At 38.6% G+C, this 15,473-nt stretch overlaps 1 protein-coding gene across 4 annotated transcripts in view; it reads left to right on the plus strand.

Moving 5' to 3' along the window:
• GALNT11 (polypeptide N-acetylgalactosaminyltransferase 11) overlaps window positions 1-10,699 on the plus strand; it is a 58,444-nt gene extending 47,745 nt beyond the window's left edge. For 3 of the 4 annotated variants that reach the window (XM_036069052.2, XM_036069054.2, XM_078059762.1), the window contains exons 9-12: window positions 1,807-2,025; window positions 3,288-3,392; window positions 5,297-5,434; window positions 5,690-6,427. In XM_036069052.2, coding sequence (XP_035924945.1) covers window positions 1,807-2,025; window positions 3,288-3,392; window positions 5,297-5,434; window positions 5,690-5,821 — 594 coding nt within the window. In that variant the 3' untranslated portion in view covers window positions 5,822-6,427. Of the gene's footprint in view, window positions 1-1,806; window positions 2,026-3,287; window positions 3,393-5,296; window positions 5,435-5,689; window positions 6,428-7,458 lie in introns of those variants that run through there. The other variant, XM_078059761.1, reaches the window with a different exon arrangement.
• The last annotated feature ends 4,774 nt before the right edge of the window (window positions 10,700-15,473 follow it).

Below are 15,473 nucleotides of genomic sequence, written 5' to 3' on the forward strand. Positions count from 1 at the left end.
GGCCCATGTAAATCCTGGCCACCCTTTCAGGAGGTTTGCCAGGGCAAAGCTGTTTTCATAGCCGGATAATACAGTATTTGCCATTTTCACCGTGTTGACTTTGCACTGATGCTGCAAAAGCAGCTGAGTAGTAGTACTAATTGTGTTAAATCTCGATGTGCTCCAAGTGCCGTGAGCATGCTAAGTGTGCAGAAAGCACCTTTTTTTTTTTTTTTAAAGATTTTTATTTATTTGTCAGAGAGCACAAGTGGGGGGAGCAGCAGAGGGAGAGGGAGGAGCAGGGAGCCCGATGTGGGACTCGATCCCAGGACCCTGGGATCATGACCTGAGCCGAAGGCAGACGCTTAACGACTGAGCCACCCAGGCGTCCCAGAAAGCACCTTTTGCTGTAGACCGAAATACAGTGCTCGTTTCAGGGGAAGATGTGTGCAGTTGTTTGAGTTGTGAGCTGAACTAGTCACTTTTCTCCATGGAACACTTTTTATGTAAAAGAATGGCTCACAAACCATGGTTATTTATATTTGGATATTTGGCAGACATTCTCAAAAATGAAGTAATAACTTAGCCTCTCACTTCAACTGTGATAGCATTTGTTGTAAGTGGAAAACTTGTATCCATCCCTGTGAGCTTGATGGCTTCCAGTACTTAAATGCTTATTTGATGAGATTAGGAATATTTATGAATAAAACTTTTTATATTATATAATGACATTTGCCAGTATTTGGAACTTCACAACCCAGGGAGCAGTGTTTTCTAAATGACTAATGCATGATGGTATACAAATCTTGGATGGGTAAAAAATCCATTCAAAGAGCAGGACAGAGCAGTAGATTTTAATGCAACGGTACAAAAACCTCAATGATATGATTTAAAGGTTAGTTACAATGTGGAATATGAAAAGTTAGAGTTTTGGTAAAATACCAAAAAAAGAGGGGCGCTTGGGTGGCTCAGTTGGTTAAACGAGATCAGGTCTTGATTCCAGGGTCCTGGGATCCAGCCCTGCATCGGGCTCCCTGCTCAGCGTGGAGTCTGCATCTCCCTCTGCCTGCCGCTCCCCCTGCTCGTGCTCTCTCTGTCAAATAAATAATAAAATATTAAAGAAATATGTCAAGAATAGCCGTAATTCTCTGAAACTATTAAAATATTCCTTCCAAAAAAAATTCCATTTTAAACTATGTATTTTCATACACTCATATTTTTAAAAATATATTTAACCAAACAACATGACAGTAACAGGTTGAATGCAGAAATGAGAATTCAGCTGACTTCTTTTTAGCCAGACTCTGCACGTGTAAAGCTGTAAAACTGTGAAGCAGTGTCACTGTTCTCATTACATTTTTTGTTGTTGTTCAAAGCGCGTTTATGTTGATAGGTAATGAGTTATTTTTAACGAATTAACAAATGTTTTAACTTTTCATATGGTAAATACCAGTAGATACAACTCACACAAACAGAAGCTCCTTGGAGTCTTCGTCTTTTAAGATTCCGGAGTCCTGACGGAGTCCGAGAACCGCCAGCCTCAGCGTCACCTGCCTCAAGTCTGAGATCATGTTTTACATGTTTGCCGTTTCTGAAATTGGGATGTATCTTAGAATTTAAGATGTCTTACTGTCAGTGATGGACCTAACTGTGTGAAAACTTTATGTTGACATTTTTTGGCAAAATTAAGAAAACACGGTCATGAAAAATATTTTTGCTGATAATCTTTTTTTTTTTCAGTTCTTTAAATGTCAGGTATAATTGGTAATACCCATTTTAAACAAAAAAGCTATTCTCTTATTTTTCATTTTTCTTTCTAAAATTCAGGAGCAGTATTTTTCCTTAAGACCTGATCTGAGGACCAAAAGCTATGGAAATATCAGTGAGCGTGTTGAATTGAGGAAGAAGTTGGGTTGTAAATCATTTAAATGGTATCTGGATAATATTTACCCAGAGATGCAGATATCTGGGCCCAACGCCAAACCCCAGCAACCCATTTTTATCAATAGAGGGCCAAAACGCCCCAAAGTCCTTCAGCGTGGAAGGGTAAGGAAGTAATATCATCAGAGTGTTTGATTAAAAGTTGTATGGTATAGTAAATGACAGTTTAGACTTCAAGTATCCTTTTAGTGATAGACTTTAGCTTGCTTCCATTGTATTCTTTTGGTGGGACCTTCCTCCACTCAGGACCTTAGAAATGTTAATATCTTCACTGTTAATATTAACATCCTTCACCTGCAGCGGTAAAGAGCGCATGACTTCTATAAGATTGTGGTAGCTTCCAAGAGGATGGATATAAATGTGAGCAGACCATTAAAGGCACTGTGAGTGAGTATAAAACTCGTTTGGCAGAGACCAGTCCCAAAAGGAAAACAAAAGGAGAAATGGGGCCGCTCTCTGCTGTTGGGCCGAAGCTCTGGAACCGGCTCCAGACAGCAGGTGAAAGATGGCGGCATGGTCTTCCGGCTCCAGCCGCTGGGCCGAGCGCTCATGTTTCTGTAGATGCTCCCTTTTGTTTCTGAAGGAGTTTCTTCACAGTTCTGTATCATGTTTAAATTTTAGGAGTCTAGTCATAAAATCATACCTTTTTCCTGAATCGTTTCTTAGAATTTGCTTTCTGAAAGTGTAGATACTCTGATTGTTGCCCAGTTTTCTTCTGTGTTAAGAAGTTGCTCCTTAGTATCGTTCATGGCGCCATCTGTCCCTCCGTGATTGCTCACTAGAGCTTTCCCCTTCCTCTTACGAAATTAAAAACAAAGTCAAGGTGTTCTCTTTTTAAGGAAAAATGCGTATCAGGGTTTGTCCATATAGTGGAAATTCTTTCCATTATTCTTGCCTTGTACATCTAAGCTCCTTTAACACTCACAGTAATCCTTTACCCAAACTAGATACGGTCTGTTGCTTTTCTGTGTCTCACCTCTGCAGTTCTTGATCTGTGTTTATCTCAGTTTAGCATGTACATTACATCCGGTTATGTACTGTCTGGTTTGTACCTTTTATTATTTCCTCGATTTCATTTTAAGGTTCTTTAGGGCAGAGATGCTTTAATTTCCTTTCTCCCCTGTAGTAGAATTAGTAAACCTAGATCTTCAGGTAGAATTTCTACTTGACGCTGCTTGCATATATTGTTAAAGTTGCCTATAACCTTGAAGTCTGTTGTGATACCCTTATGTACTGAAGCTAGAATTTAGGAATTAAAAAATGCTTATATTTTTATGACCTTTGAAATTCATAGCTTTGGAGTAATATTTTCACATTATCTAGCATTCTAAGGTGTCTTCTGACAAGAGCAATCTCTCCTTTTACAGCTCTATCACCTCCAGACCAACAAGTGTCTGGTGGCCCAGGGCCGCCCAAGTCAGAAAGGAGGCCTGGTGGTGCTTAAAGCATGTGACTACAGTGACCCAAGTCAGGTGAGTCAAGTCTCTGGACTCAGCCAGTCCTTGGAAGGTGTCCTTCAGTGAAGGGAACTTGCTGGCGGTCCCTGAGGAGGGGACTGGAGGGGACCCTGAAGATTTTAATCTGACTTTCCTTAGATGATCTGGTTTAAGTTGGGAATGACTTTAGAGATCATGCAATACAACTATTTTTGTCTCCTTTGTATATTTTTCCTCCCTTTGCTCACTATTTGTTAGAAGTACACGGAAAGCCTGAAAGCTCCGTGAAGGTTAGAAGAGGCAGAGGAAGTTCCCCATCCTTCTGGGCAAGCACATTAGCTCTGCGAGAGAGGAATTAATATCTTCTGTAGAGTTTTCTCTGAAATCACACTTCTCTGAGTTTTAGTAGTCCCATCAGAAGAAACCACAACAAAATATCAGTTCATTTCATTCACAGAATCTTTTCAGTGGTGTTAAAGTAGACCTAAAAATAAGCAAAAAACTTACGTGAGTTTGGAACTGTAACTTCAGACTGACTCATATCTGATAATGGCAGTCTAATCCCCTAGTTGCAGAACCTCACGCCTCTGCGGTGCTGAACACATGTCATGAGGAGGCGATTTTGTGCTCGCTTCGGCAGCACATACACAAGGAGGTGATTTTCATTTCTACTTGAGTGCTGGGGATGGTGTCACTCAAGATTAAAAAGGATAGATCGCGTGTGTCCTCTGAAATTTCATAGAAGACCTTTTATTTCTAGGGGAGCTTGCAAAGGATGGAAGATGTTGTCCACACCGGAAAATAGGATCTAAAAGGGGTTTTGTGCTGTGTCTGGGTCTGAGAGGTATCAGGGTCGTGGACACTCTAGCGATGCTTTGGTGGTTTCGGTCACAGTGGGATGAGATAGCTGAGATTTGTTCCAGAAAATGGAAGAAATTTGAGGAGATGGAATTATACTCCTGTTTGTTGGGATCACATAGATTTGTACTAATACTGTAACCACCAGCCACCTGGAGCTCTTTACATTTAAATACAATGAAATAAATTAACTATTTTCCTCAGTCATACTAGCCACATGTGGGTCCCATGTTGGACAACATAGGTTGTAAAACAGCATTGTTGCAGAAAGTTCTGTTTATAGAACTCTTCATGTTAATGAAGACAGCACACATACATTTTGGGCCTGGGGGTAGAAATACTAAGGAGTAAAATAATTTGGAGACAAAAGTGTATTCCTTGTAGATTCAGTGAGGGTGCAGTTTGGAAAATAAGTTATTCCTCGCACTTGTCCAGTTCAGCCAATTTTAGGCCTTTGTTCCTGAAAATAATCTGAGAGACCATAGAGAAGACTATCCTCAAAGATCTGCACATCTAAAGAGAACCCTGCTTCTGGGCCCTCCGATGAAATCATCATCTCAGCCCAAATGCTGTCATGATCTCGGATTAGAGTAGAACTTTCCCCAGGATGAGGTGACATAGCAGCCCCCCCATAGCACTGCCCAGCAGAAGAGGAACCTCTGAGAGTGAGCGCCTGTGTGCTTCTGTCCGCAGGCCCGCGGGGCACCTCTGGGGCTGTGCCATCCAGGGATGGGCCCCGGGGATGGAGAGCACTGTGCGATTGTGAAGTCCTAGAATTGGGAAATGTCTACAGTCATGTGCTCAGTTACTTCAGTCAGTTAAGTTAAATTCAGCGAACAAAAGTTCACTGATTTGGTTTCTTCCTGGGATCACACTTCATTTTCCTGTGTTCAGTTCCCTCCATTTTCACATAACAGCGCTGATGCTGCCTGCGTGTGACTCAGGTTCATTGGTCTTTCCCTGCTCTGAGGCCACCTAGAATAACCCCGTTCTTCTTCCACAGATACGTGACCGGGGGTGCAGTCTGAATTCCAAAATCTAAAGCGGACCTCGGAGTTTTGATCTTTGATTTTCTTCCTTAGATTTGGATTTATAATGAAGAACACGAGTTGGTTTTAAATAACCTCCTTTGCCTGGATATGTCAGAAACTCGCTCGTCAGACCCACCACGACTCATGAAGTGCCACGGGTCAGGAGGATCCCAGCAGTGGACCTTCGGGGTGAGGAGCTTGCTAGTGAGGATGGGAGTATGTGAGGAGGCAGGCAGGGCTAAGGGTGGAGCATGGCAGATGCACTCCTAGTTTACCTTGTAGAAAGTAGTTCTGAGTTTGTAGTATCCCTTAGGTAAGTAAAGCATCTGAGATATTCCACACCTCTTCTGGATTTCTGTATCCTCTCTACCACATTCTGGCAGCAAGGTTTTTAAGTTAAAGCAATTAACTGGTGGTGTATTTTTCTTGCTACCTTTTTTCCAGAAGAGTAATCGGCTGTACCAGGTGTCAGTTGGACAGTGCCTGAGAGTGGTCGATCCACTGAGTCACAAAGGCTATGTTGCAATGGCAATCTGTGATGGCTCTTCCTCACAACAGTGGCATCTGGAAGGTTAAAGTGGACGCTGTGGCTGACGTGGTAATTCATCAGTGTTTGCCTCTGTAGGGTGTGAGGCTTGAGAAGTTGCTGGTACAAGAAAATCCCTGATTTCCTGATTAAGTAGAACCACTTTTGAGAGGATGAGACAGCAGATATCCTAGAGACTGGAACACAGAGTGATCATCAGAGTGAGGGAATCTGTTTTACCAAGACATTAACATCATTTCTGAGCTGCTAAGGAATTTCTTGCTTATGGTGAGAAACTAGAATACAATTTTAACTCTCTAAAGGGTCAGGTTTGCACAGAAGGACAAACCCAGGAAATTGACATTTCTGTTCAAACTTATTTATGCTTTTTAATCCTTTTAATAATGGAATGGCATTTATCTGATCAGGAACTTGTCATGATTTCCTTTTTTAGAAGGACTGCATAGGAAACAATTTTTTTTACTTCAATTATCATGTCCTAAATAATTTTAAACAAACTGAATCCACATTACTTTTAACTTCAGAAGGCCTCATTTACAAGATTATATATTTAAGAGGCAGTTAACTATTATAAATTATTTTGATGAATTATGGTACTATCGACATTTAAAATAAAGGGTCCTTTTGATGACTTACGTGGGACTTTTGGTCTGCTCTTGTATTGGGGTCTCTGATCTCTGTTGCGCTGTGTATATCATATGGTGAGCAGGATACCTGGGTTCAGCTAATGAGCCAATAAGCTAGGTCACAGCACCATTCCTTAGCTTGGACTTTGTGAATTTGATGCTGAAAGTCTGTGAATTTGGATAGTTTCTACTGCCTATGAATCATCCAGGTAGAGTTGTTAAATAGGCATTTGGTATAGAGGTCAGGATCCCAGAACATAGATCCCAGAAATACAAATTTAGATTACTTATTCGGTTTCACTGCTGGTATTTGGTCTGTTCAAATTTTCTATTCCTGCTTCAGTTTTGGTATGGTATGTTTCTAGGAATTTATCTTTCTTCTAAGATGTCAAATGTGTTGGCATATCAGAGGTTTTCATAATCTGTTACAGTTGTATTTCTGTGGTATTGGTGGTTATTTCTCCTCTCTCCTTAGTGCCTTTGTTAATTTGGGTCCTTTTTTTTTTTTAATGAGTGTGACTAGAGAATGATAATTTTATTCATATTTCCAAAGAGCCAGTTCCTGGTTTCATTGAGCTGTTCTGTTGTTTTTTTAGTTTCCATATCCTTTATTTCTGCTCTGATCTTTATTATTTCCTTCCTTTTGCTGGGTTTGGGTTTTGTTTGTTCTATTTCCTTTAGGTGTAAGTTTAGGTGGTTTATTTGAGATTTTTCTTGCCTCTTGAGGTAGGCCTGCATTACTATATACTTCCCTCTTAGAAGCACTTTTGCTGCATCCCCAAAATTTTGGACTGTTGTGTTTTCATGTTCATTTGCTTCCATGTAACTTTTTATTTATTCTTTGATTTCTTGGTTGACCCATTCATTTCTTTAGTAGCATGTTATTTACCCTTCATGTATTTGAATTAACCTCCATGAAATTGAACCTATAATCAAAAAAACTCCCAAAAAACAAAAGTCCAAGATGAGACAGCTTCACAGGCAAATTCTACCAAACATTTAAAGAGGAGTTAATACCTATTCTCAAACTTTTATTCCAGAAAATAGAAGAGGAAGGAAAACTACCAAATTCATTCTTTGAGGCCAGTATCACTGTGATACCAAAACCAGATAAAGACACCACAGAAGAGAACTACAAGCCAATATCTCTGATAAATATAGATGCAAAAATTCCTCAACAAAATAAATATTAGCAAACCCAACCCAACAATACACTGAAAAATCATACACCAGGATCAAGTGGGATTTATTCCTGGGATGCAAGGGGTTCAGTATTCACAAAACAACAACATGATACATCACATCAGTAAGAGAAAGGATAAAAATCATATGATCATTTCAATAGATGCAGAAAACAGCATATGACAAAGTACAGCATCCATTCATGATATAAACCCTCAACAGAGTAAGCCTAGAGGGAACATACCTTAACATAGTAAAGACCTTATATTCAGAGGCGAAAAACAGAGCTTTTCCCCTAAGGTCAGGAATAAGACAAGGATGTCTACTCTCACCACTTCTATTCAACATTATTCAACTGGAAGTCCTAGCCGCAGCAGTTAGGTAACAAAGAAATAAAAGGCATCCAAATTGGTGAGGAAGAAGCAAAACTCTATTTGCAGATGACATGATACTATCTATATACAGGACACCCAAAAGACCACCAAAAAACCACTAGAACTGATAAATGAATTCAGTAAAGTCACAGGATACAAAGTCCATGTACAGAAACCTGTTGCATTCCTATACACTAATAATGAAGCAGCAAAAAGTGAAATTAAGAAAATCCCATTTATAATGCACCCAAAACAATAAAATACTTACTTAGTAACAAACTTAACCAAAGAGGTGAAAGACCTGTACTCTGAAAATTATAAAATATTGATGAAAGAAAGAAATTCAAGATGACCCAAAGAAGTGGAAAGACATCCCATGTTTATGGACTGGAAGAACAAATATTGTTAAAATGTCTGTACTATCTAAAGCCATCTACAGATTTAATGCAATCCCTATCAAAATAACAAAAGCATTTTTCACAAAACTAGAACAGTCCTAAAATTTGTATGGAATTCTAAAAGACCCCAAATAGCCAAGGCAGTCTTGAAAAAGAAAAAACTGGAGGTATCACAATTCCAGATTTCAAGTTCTATTACAAAGTGGTAGTAATTAAAACAATATGATACTGACATAAAAATAGATCAGTGGAATAGAATAGAAAATGCAGACGTAAACCTACAATTATATGGTAAATTAATCTTCAACAAAGAAGGAATAAATACAACAATGGGAAAAAGTCTCTTCAACAAATGTGGTTGGGAAAACTGGTCAGCTACAGGCAAAAGAATGAAACTAGACCACTTTCTTTCACAATAAAACAAAAATAAAGTCATATTGGATTAAAGACCTAAATGTGAGACCTAAAACCATAAAAATCCTTGGAAGAAAGCACAGGCAGTAATTTCCCTGACACTGGTCATAGTAACATTTTTGTAGATACAGTCTCCTGAGGCAAGGGAATTAAAAGTAAAAATAAATTATTGGGAGTACATCAAAAGGTTTCTACACAGTGAAAGAAATAAAACTAAAAGGCAACTTACTGATGGGAGAAGATATTTGCAAATGACATATCCGATAAAGGGTTAGTATCCAAAATATATAAAGAAAGAACACAACTCAACATCATCCAAAAAACAATCCAATTAAAAATGGGTAGGGGCGCCTGGGTGGCTCAGTTGGTTAGGCGACTGCCTTCGGCTCAGGTCATGATCCTGGAGTCCCGGGATCGAGTCCCACGTCAGGCTCCCTGCTCAGTGGGGAGTCTGCCTCTCCCTCTCCCGCTCTCCCCCTCTTGTGCTCTCTCTTTCTCTCTCTCAAATAAATAAAATCTTAAAAAAAAAAAATGGGTAGAAGACATTCTTCCAAAGAAGACATCTAGATGGCCAACAGACACATGAAAAGATGCTCAACATCACTCATCATCAAGGAAATGCAAATCAAAACTGCAATGAGATATCACTTCACACCTGTCAGAATAGCTAATACCCAAAACACAAGGAACAACAAATGTTGGTGAAGATGTGCTCTTGAACTGTTGGTTGGAATGCAAACTGGTGCAGCAACTGTGGAAAACTGTATGGAGGTTCCTCAGAAAATTAAAAATAAAACTACCCTGTGATCCAGTAATTGCACTGACGAAAAATGTAAAAACACTAATTCAAAGGGATACATGGACCCCTATGTTTATTGCATCATTATTTACAATTGCCAAACCATGGAAGCAGCCCAAGTGTCCACCAATAGATGAATAAAGATGTGGTGTGTATGTATATACCAAAATTTATATGTACACACACACACACACACAATGAAATAATATTCATCCATAAAAAAGAAAATCTTGCCATTTGCAACAACATACAGAGCCAGAGAATATAATGCTAAGTGAAATGTCAAGACAAATACCATATGATCTTAACTCATGTTGAATTTAAAAACAAAACAAATGAGCAAAGGCAAAAAAAAAAAAGGACAAACCAAGCAGCAGACTCTTAATACAGAGAACACACTGGTGGTTACCAGAGGGAAGGTGGGTGGGGGGATGGCTGAAATAGGTGATGGATGACGAGGATTAAAGAGTACATTTACCATAACGGAAAAAAGAAATAGAAATTTAGGAATCATCTTTTCATACTGCAGATGTCCAAATATAGTGGGAGGTTTTTTCCACCAAAATTGCATCTCAGAGGGGAGACAGTCTATATAGAGTCCTTTTCAGTTATTTTATCTTAAACCACAAAGCACCATATTAGAAACATGTTGGAGAATAATATATTCTATATATTTTTTGTCATTCAACTTCAAAGACCAGATGGTACATACAGAAAGCAGCAAGATGGCATTTAAAGATTTTATCTATTTATTTGAGAGAGAGAGCACAAGCAGTGGGGCAGAGGGGACAGAGGTAGAGGGAGAAGCAGACTCCCTGCTGAGCCTGATGTGGGGCTCAATCTCAGGACCCTGGGATCATGACCTGAGCTGAAGGCAGATGCTTAACCAACTGAGCCACCCAGGTGCCCCAAGAAACTCACTTTAAATATGAACGCATAAGTACAGTAAAATATATGCACGTGGGACACTAATTGAAAGACATCTGAGGTAGCTGTATTAATATTACACAAAGAAGATTTCAAAGCAAAGAACATTACTAGAGATGGAAAGGGTTGTTTCCTAGTGATAAAGGAGTCCGTTAATTAAGAGGAAATAATCCCAACCTTACGATAATACCTAATAACAGAACTTCAAAGTACTTGCCACAAAAATCGATTGAACTGCCAGGAAAGACATAATCTACAACTATAGTAAGATTTCAACATACCTCTCAATAATTGAGGAAATAAGTAGAAAAAAAATCAGTAGGATATAGAAGACTTTATAATACTATCTACCAATTTGACACAATTAACAATTAATGGAACATTCTACCTAACACCAGACAGAATATGCCTTCTTTTCAATTAAACATGAAACATCTACCAAGATAGGTCATGTCCTGGGATATTAAGTCTCAATAAATTTATACAAATCCAACTCGTGCAAATTATATTAGAAACCAACAATAATATAAGTAACATACGTGGAAAATCTTCAGATATGTGAAAATCTACCAATAACACACTTCCCAATATCCTGTGGGTCAAAGAAGTTATAAAGCTGTTTTGAACTGAAAATGAAAATACAACCTACCAAAGACTGAAGGATGCAGCTAATGCAGTACTTGAAAATTTTATAGCACAAGCCACCTATATTAGAAAAGGATAAAAGCTTAAAATCAATGACTTAAGCTTCCACCTTAAGAAAACAGAAAAAGAGCTAAAGTTAGAAGAGCAAAGAAACAGAAGAAATATTAAATGTCAGAACACAAATGAAATAGAAAACAAAAATAATGGAAAAAAAAATTAAAGCCGGATTAAGAACATCATTGAAATGAACCAAATGGAAAGATACTCCATGCTCGTGGATTAGAAGAATATTGTTAAACCGTCCATACTACTCAAAGCAATCTATAGATTCAGTGCAATCCTTATCAAAATACCAGTAGCACTTTTTACAGAACTAGAATATCAAAATTTATATGGAACCAGAAAGACCCCAAAAAGCTAAAGTAATTTTGAGAAAGAACAACACTGAAGGTATCACAATCCCAGATTTCAAGACGCATTGCAAAGCTGTAATAATCAAAACAGTGTGGTTATGGCACAAAAATAAACATACAGATCAATGGAACAGAATAAAAGAGCCCGTAAATAAACCCATGTTTATGTGGCCAATTAATCTACAACAAAGACAAGAATATACAATGGAGAGAAGATGGTACATTCAAATAAATCCTACTGGGAAAACTGGACAGCTACATACCAAAGAATGAAACACTTCCACCATACACAAAAATCAACTCAAAGTGGATTAAAGACCTAACTGTGAGCCCTAAAGCCATAAAACTCCTAGAAGAGAACACAGCAGTAATCTCTTCGACATCAACTGTGGCAACATAGTGTTGGTAGGGATGAAAAAGGAGAGAAAGGACCCCTCATGCACTGTTGGTGGGAACGTAAATTGGTGCAGCCACTGTGGAAAACAGTATGGAGGTTCCTCAAAAAATTAAAATTAGAAATACCATGTGAGGGGCGCCTGGGTGGCTCAGTCGTTAAGCGTCTGCCTTCGGCTCAGGTCATGATCCCAGGGTCCTGGGATCGAGCCCCGCATCGGGTTCCCTGCTTAGCGGGGAGCCCGCTTCTCTCTCTCCCCTCCCCCTGCTTGTGTTCCGTCTCTCACTCTGTCTCTGTCAAATAAATAAAATCTTAAAAAAAAAAAAAATACCATGTGATATGGTAATTCCACTACTGGGTATTTACCCAAAGAAAAAAAATAAAAAGATATATTCTCCCCTATGTTTATTGCAGTATTATTTACAGTAGCCGATATGGAAGCAACCCAAGTGTCCATTGATAGATGAATGGATAAAGATGTGTATGTATATACAATAGAATATTACTTAGCCATAAAAAAGAATGAGATCTTTCCATTTGTGACAACATGAATGGTCCTAGAGGGTATTAAGCTAAGTGAAATAAATCAGAGAAATGCCATATGATTTCACTTTTATGTGGAATCTAAAACAAAATGAACAAAGCAGAAACAGACCCATAAAAAAATAGAACCAGTGGTTGCCAGAGAGGAGGGCGTTGGGGGGGGGGGGGACAAAATGGATGAACGGGTGTGGGAGGTACACGCTTTCAGTTATGGAATGAGTGAGTCACAAGGATGAAAGGCACAGCATAGGGAATATAGCCAGTGGTATTGTAATAGCGTTTTATGGTGACAGATGGGAGCTATGTGTGTGGTGAGCATAATGTATAGACTTGTCACTGTGTTATGTACCTGTAACTAACATAACATTGTGTGTTAACTATACTTCAATTTAAAAAAGAAAAGTATCACTAAAACTTACAAGCCTCTAATCAAAAACCAACAAAAAGAGACATGAATTATCCACATCAGGAATGAGAGTGGTAACCTCACTAGAGATTCTACAAATGTTAAAGAAGGATTAGGAAGCAATAGGAACTGTCATTCATTGCTGGTAGGAATGCAAAATGGTGCAGCCACTTCTGAAGACAGTTTGGCAGTTTCTTACAAAACCAAACATACTCTTACCATACGATCCAGCAATCAAATTTCTTGATATTTGCCCAACAGAGTTGAAACTTATGTCCATACAAAAACCTGCACATGGATGTTTATAGCAGCTTTAGTCCTAATTGCCAAAACAGGGAAGCAATCAAGATGTCCTTCAGTTGGTGAGTGGATAAGTAAACCGTGGTATATTCTTGCAAAAAAGAAATGAACTCTAACAAGCCACAAAAAAGCATGGAAGAAACTTAAATGCATGTTATTCAATGAAAGAAGCTAATGTGAAAAAGCTACATACTGTATGATTCCAACTCTATGACATTCTGGAAAAGGCAAAACTATGGAGACAGTAAAAGATCAGTGGTTACCACAGGTTGGGGGAGGGAGAGATGAATAGAGCACAGAGGATTTTTAGGGCAATAAAACTATTATGTATGACACTATAATGGTAGATACAAGTCATGATACGTTAGTCAAAACCCATGGAATACACAAAACCAGGACACAATACACACAACCTTAATGTAAACTCTGGACTTTGGGTGATAATGATACGATATAGGTTCACCAGTTGTAACAAAGGTACCACTCTGATGTGGAAGGTTGATTGTGGGCTGTGTGTTCAGTACTTTCTGCTCAGTTTTGTAGCTGGGATGATTATGACCAAGTTTATGCCAGTAAATTTGATGGGCTGAAATAAAATGGACAGATTACTAGAAACAAATTATCCAATTTCTCTGAAGAAATAGACAACCTCAATAGCCCTACAGCTATTAAATACATTGAATTTGTAGTTTAAAAACCTTCCCACAAAGACAACTCCAGGCACAGATGGTTTCACGAACGAATTTGATCAAACAGTGGAGAAAAAATTATACCAATACACAACCTCTTCTGGAAAACTTGTGTCAATTTTTTATATTATGAGCAAGGCTTAACTATTCATTTAAAAGCAGTACAGGGACGCCTGGGTGGCTCAGTCAGTTATGCGTCTGCCTTTGGCTCAGGTCATGATCCCAGGGTACTGGGATCGAGTCCCACATCAGGCTCCCTGCTCTGCAGGGAGCCTGCTTCTCCCTCTGCCTCTCTCTCTGTCTCTCATGAATAAATAAGTAAAATCTTTTTTAAAAAAATTAAAAAAAAATAAAAGCAGTACACCAGAAGACTTCAGACCAATATCCTTCATAAATATAGAAGCAAAATTTCCTTATAAAATACTAGCAAATCAAATCCAGCAATATGTACAAAAGGATGATACATTATGAACAAGTGGGTTTTATCCCAGGAATACAAGGTTCCTTTAACATTAGACAATCAGTGTAGTTTATGATGTTAATATAGGGGAAAAGGCATATGATCATGCAGAAAAAAAATATTTGACAGGATTCAACACCCATCTACAAAAAGAACTCAGCAAACTAGGAATGGCAGGAAAAGTCCTCAGCTTGATAAAGGGCATCTATGAAAAAACTGTAGGTAGTCTCATTAAAAAAAAAAAAAAAAAAGACGATTTGGAACAAGGCAAGGATGCCTATACTTAGACTTCCATTCAACATTTGTGGTGAAGGCCTCAGCCAGTGCAGTAGGCAATTAAATAAAAGGTATATTCATTGGAAAAGTAAAAGTGTATTTGCAGACCACAATCAAGATTAGAAAATCCTAGGGAGTTTTCAAAAATACTACTAGACACAGTAAGGTAGTTTATCAGGACCACAAAATAAAAGGTAAATATAAAAATCGATTGTACTTCTATACAATGAGCAGTTTAGAATGGAAAATAATGGTATTGTAATTGCAATTTACAATAGCATAAAAAACATGAAAGTAGGGCGTCTGGGTGGCTCAGTCAGTTAAGCGTCTGCCTTCAGCTCAGGTAATGGTCTCAGGGTCCTGGGATCGAGCCCCACATTGAGCTCCTTGCTCAGCAGGGAGTCTGCTTCTCCCTCTCACTCTGCCCCTCCCCCCTGCTCATGCTTGCTCTCTCTCAAATAAATCTTAAAAAAAAAAAAAAACATGAAAGTATAAGACTTGTACAATGGAAAGTACAAAACGTTGCTGAAAGAAAACCTAACTAGAGCACTATACTATATTCATGGAGTAGAAAATATCATTAGGACGTTAATTCTCCCAGTTTGATCTACAAAATGCCTACAATCCTAGTAGGCTTTTTGTAGAAGTTCACAATCTAATTTTAAATTTACGTGGAAATGTACCTAAGAGTGGCCAAAATAAATTTGAAAGAATAAATTTGAAAAGACTAAGATTGGAGGCCTTGCACAAGTTCAAGACTTGCTGTGATGTTGGCTTATGGATAATGAGTTGACAGGTGGAACAAAAATAGATCCATGTGAGGGGCGGCTGGGTG

This window comes from Halichoerus grypus, chromosome 12 (assembly GCF_964656455.1).
Source record: "Halichoerus grypus chromosome 12, mHalGry1.hap1.1, whole genome shotgun sequence".
Classification (NCBI taxonomy): domain Eukaryota; kingdom Metazoa; phylum Chordata; class Mammalia; order Carnivora; family Phocidae; genus Halichoerus; species Halichoerus grypus.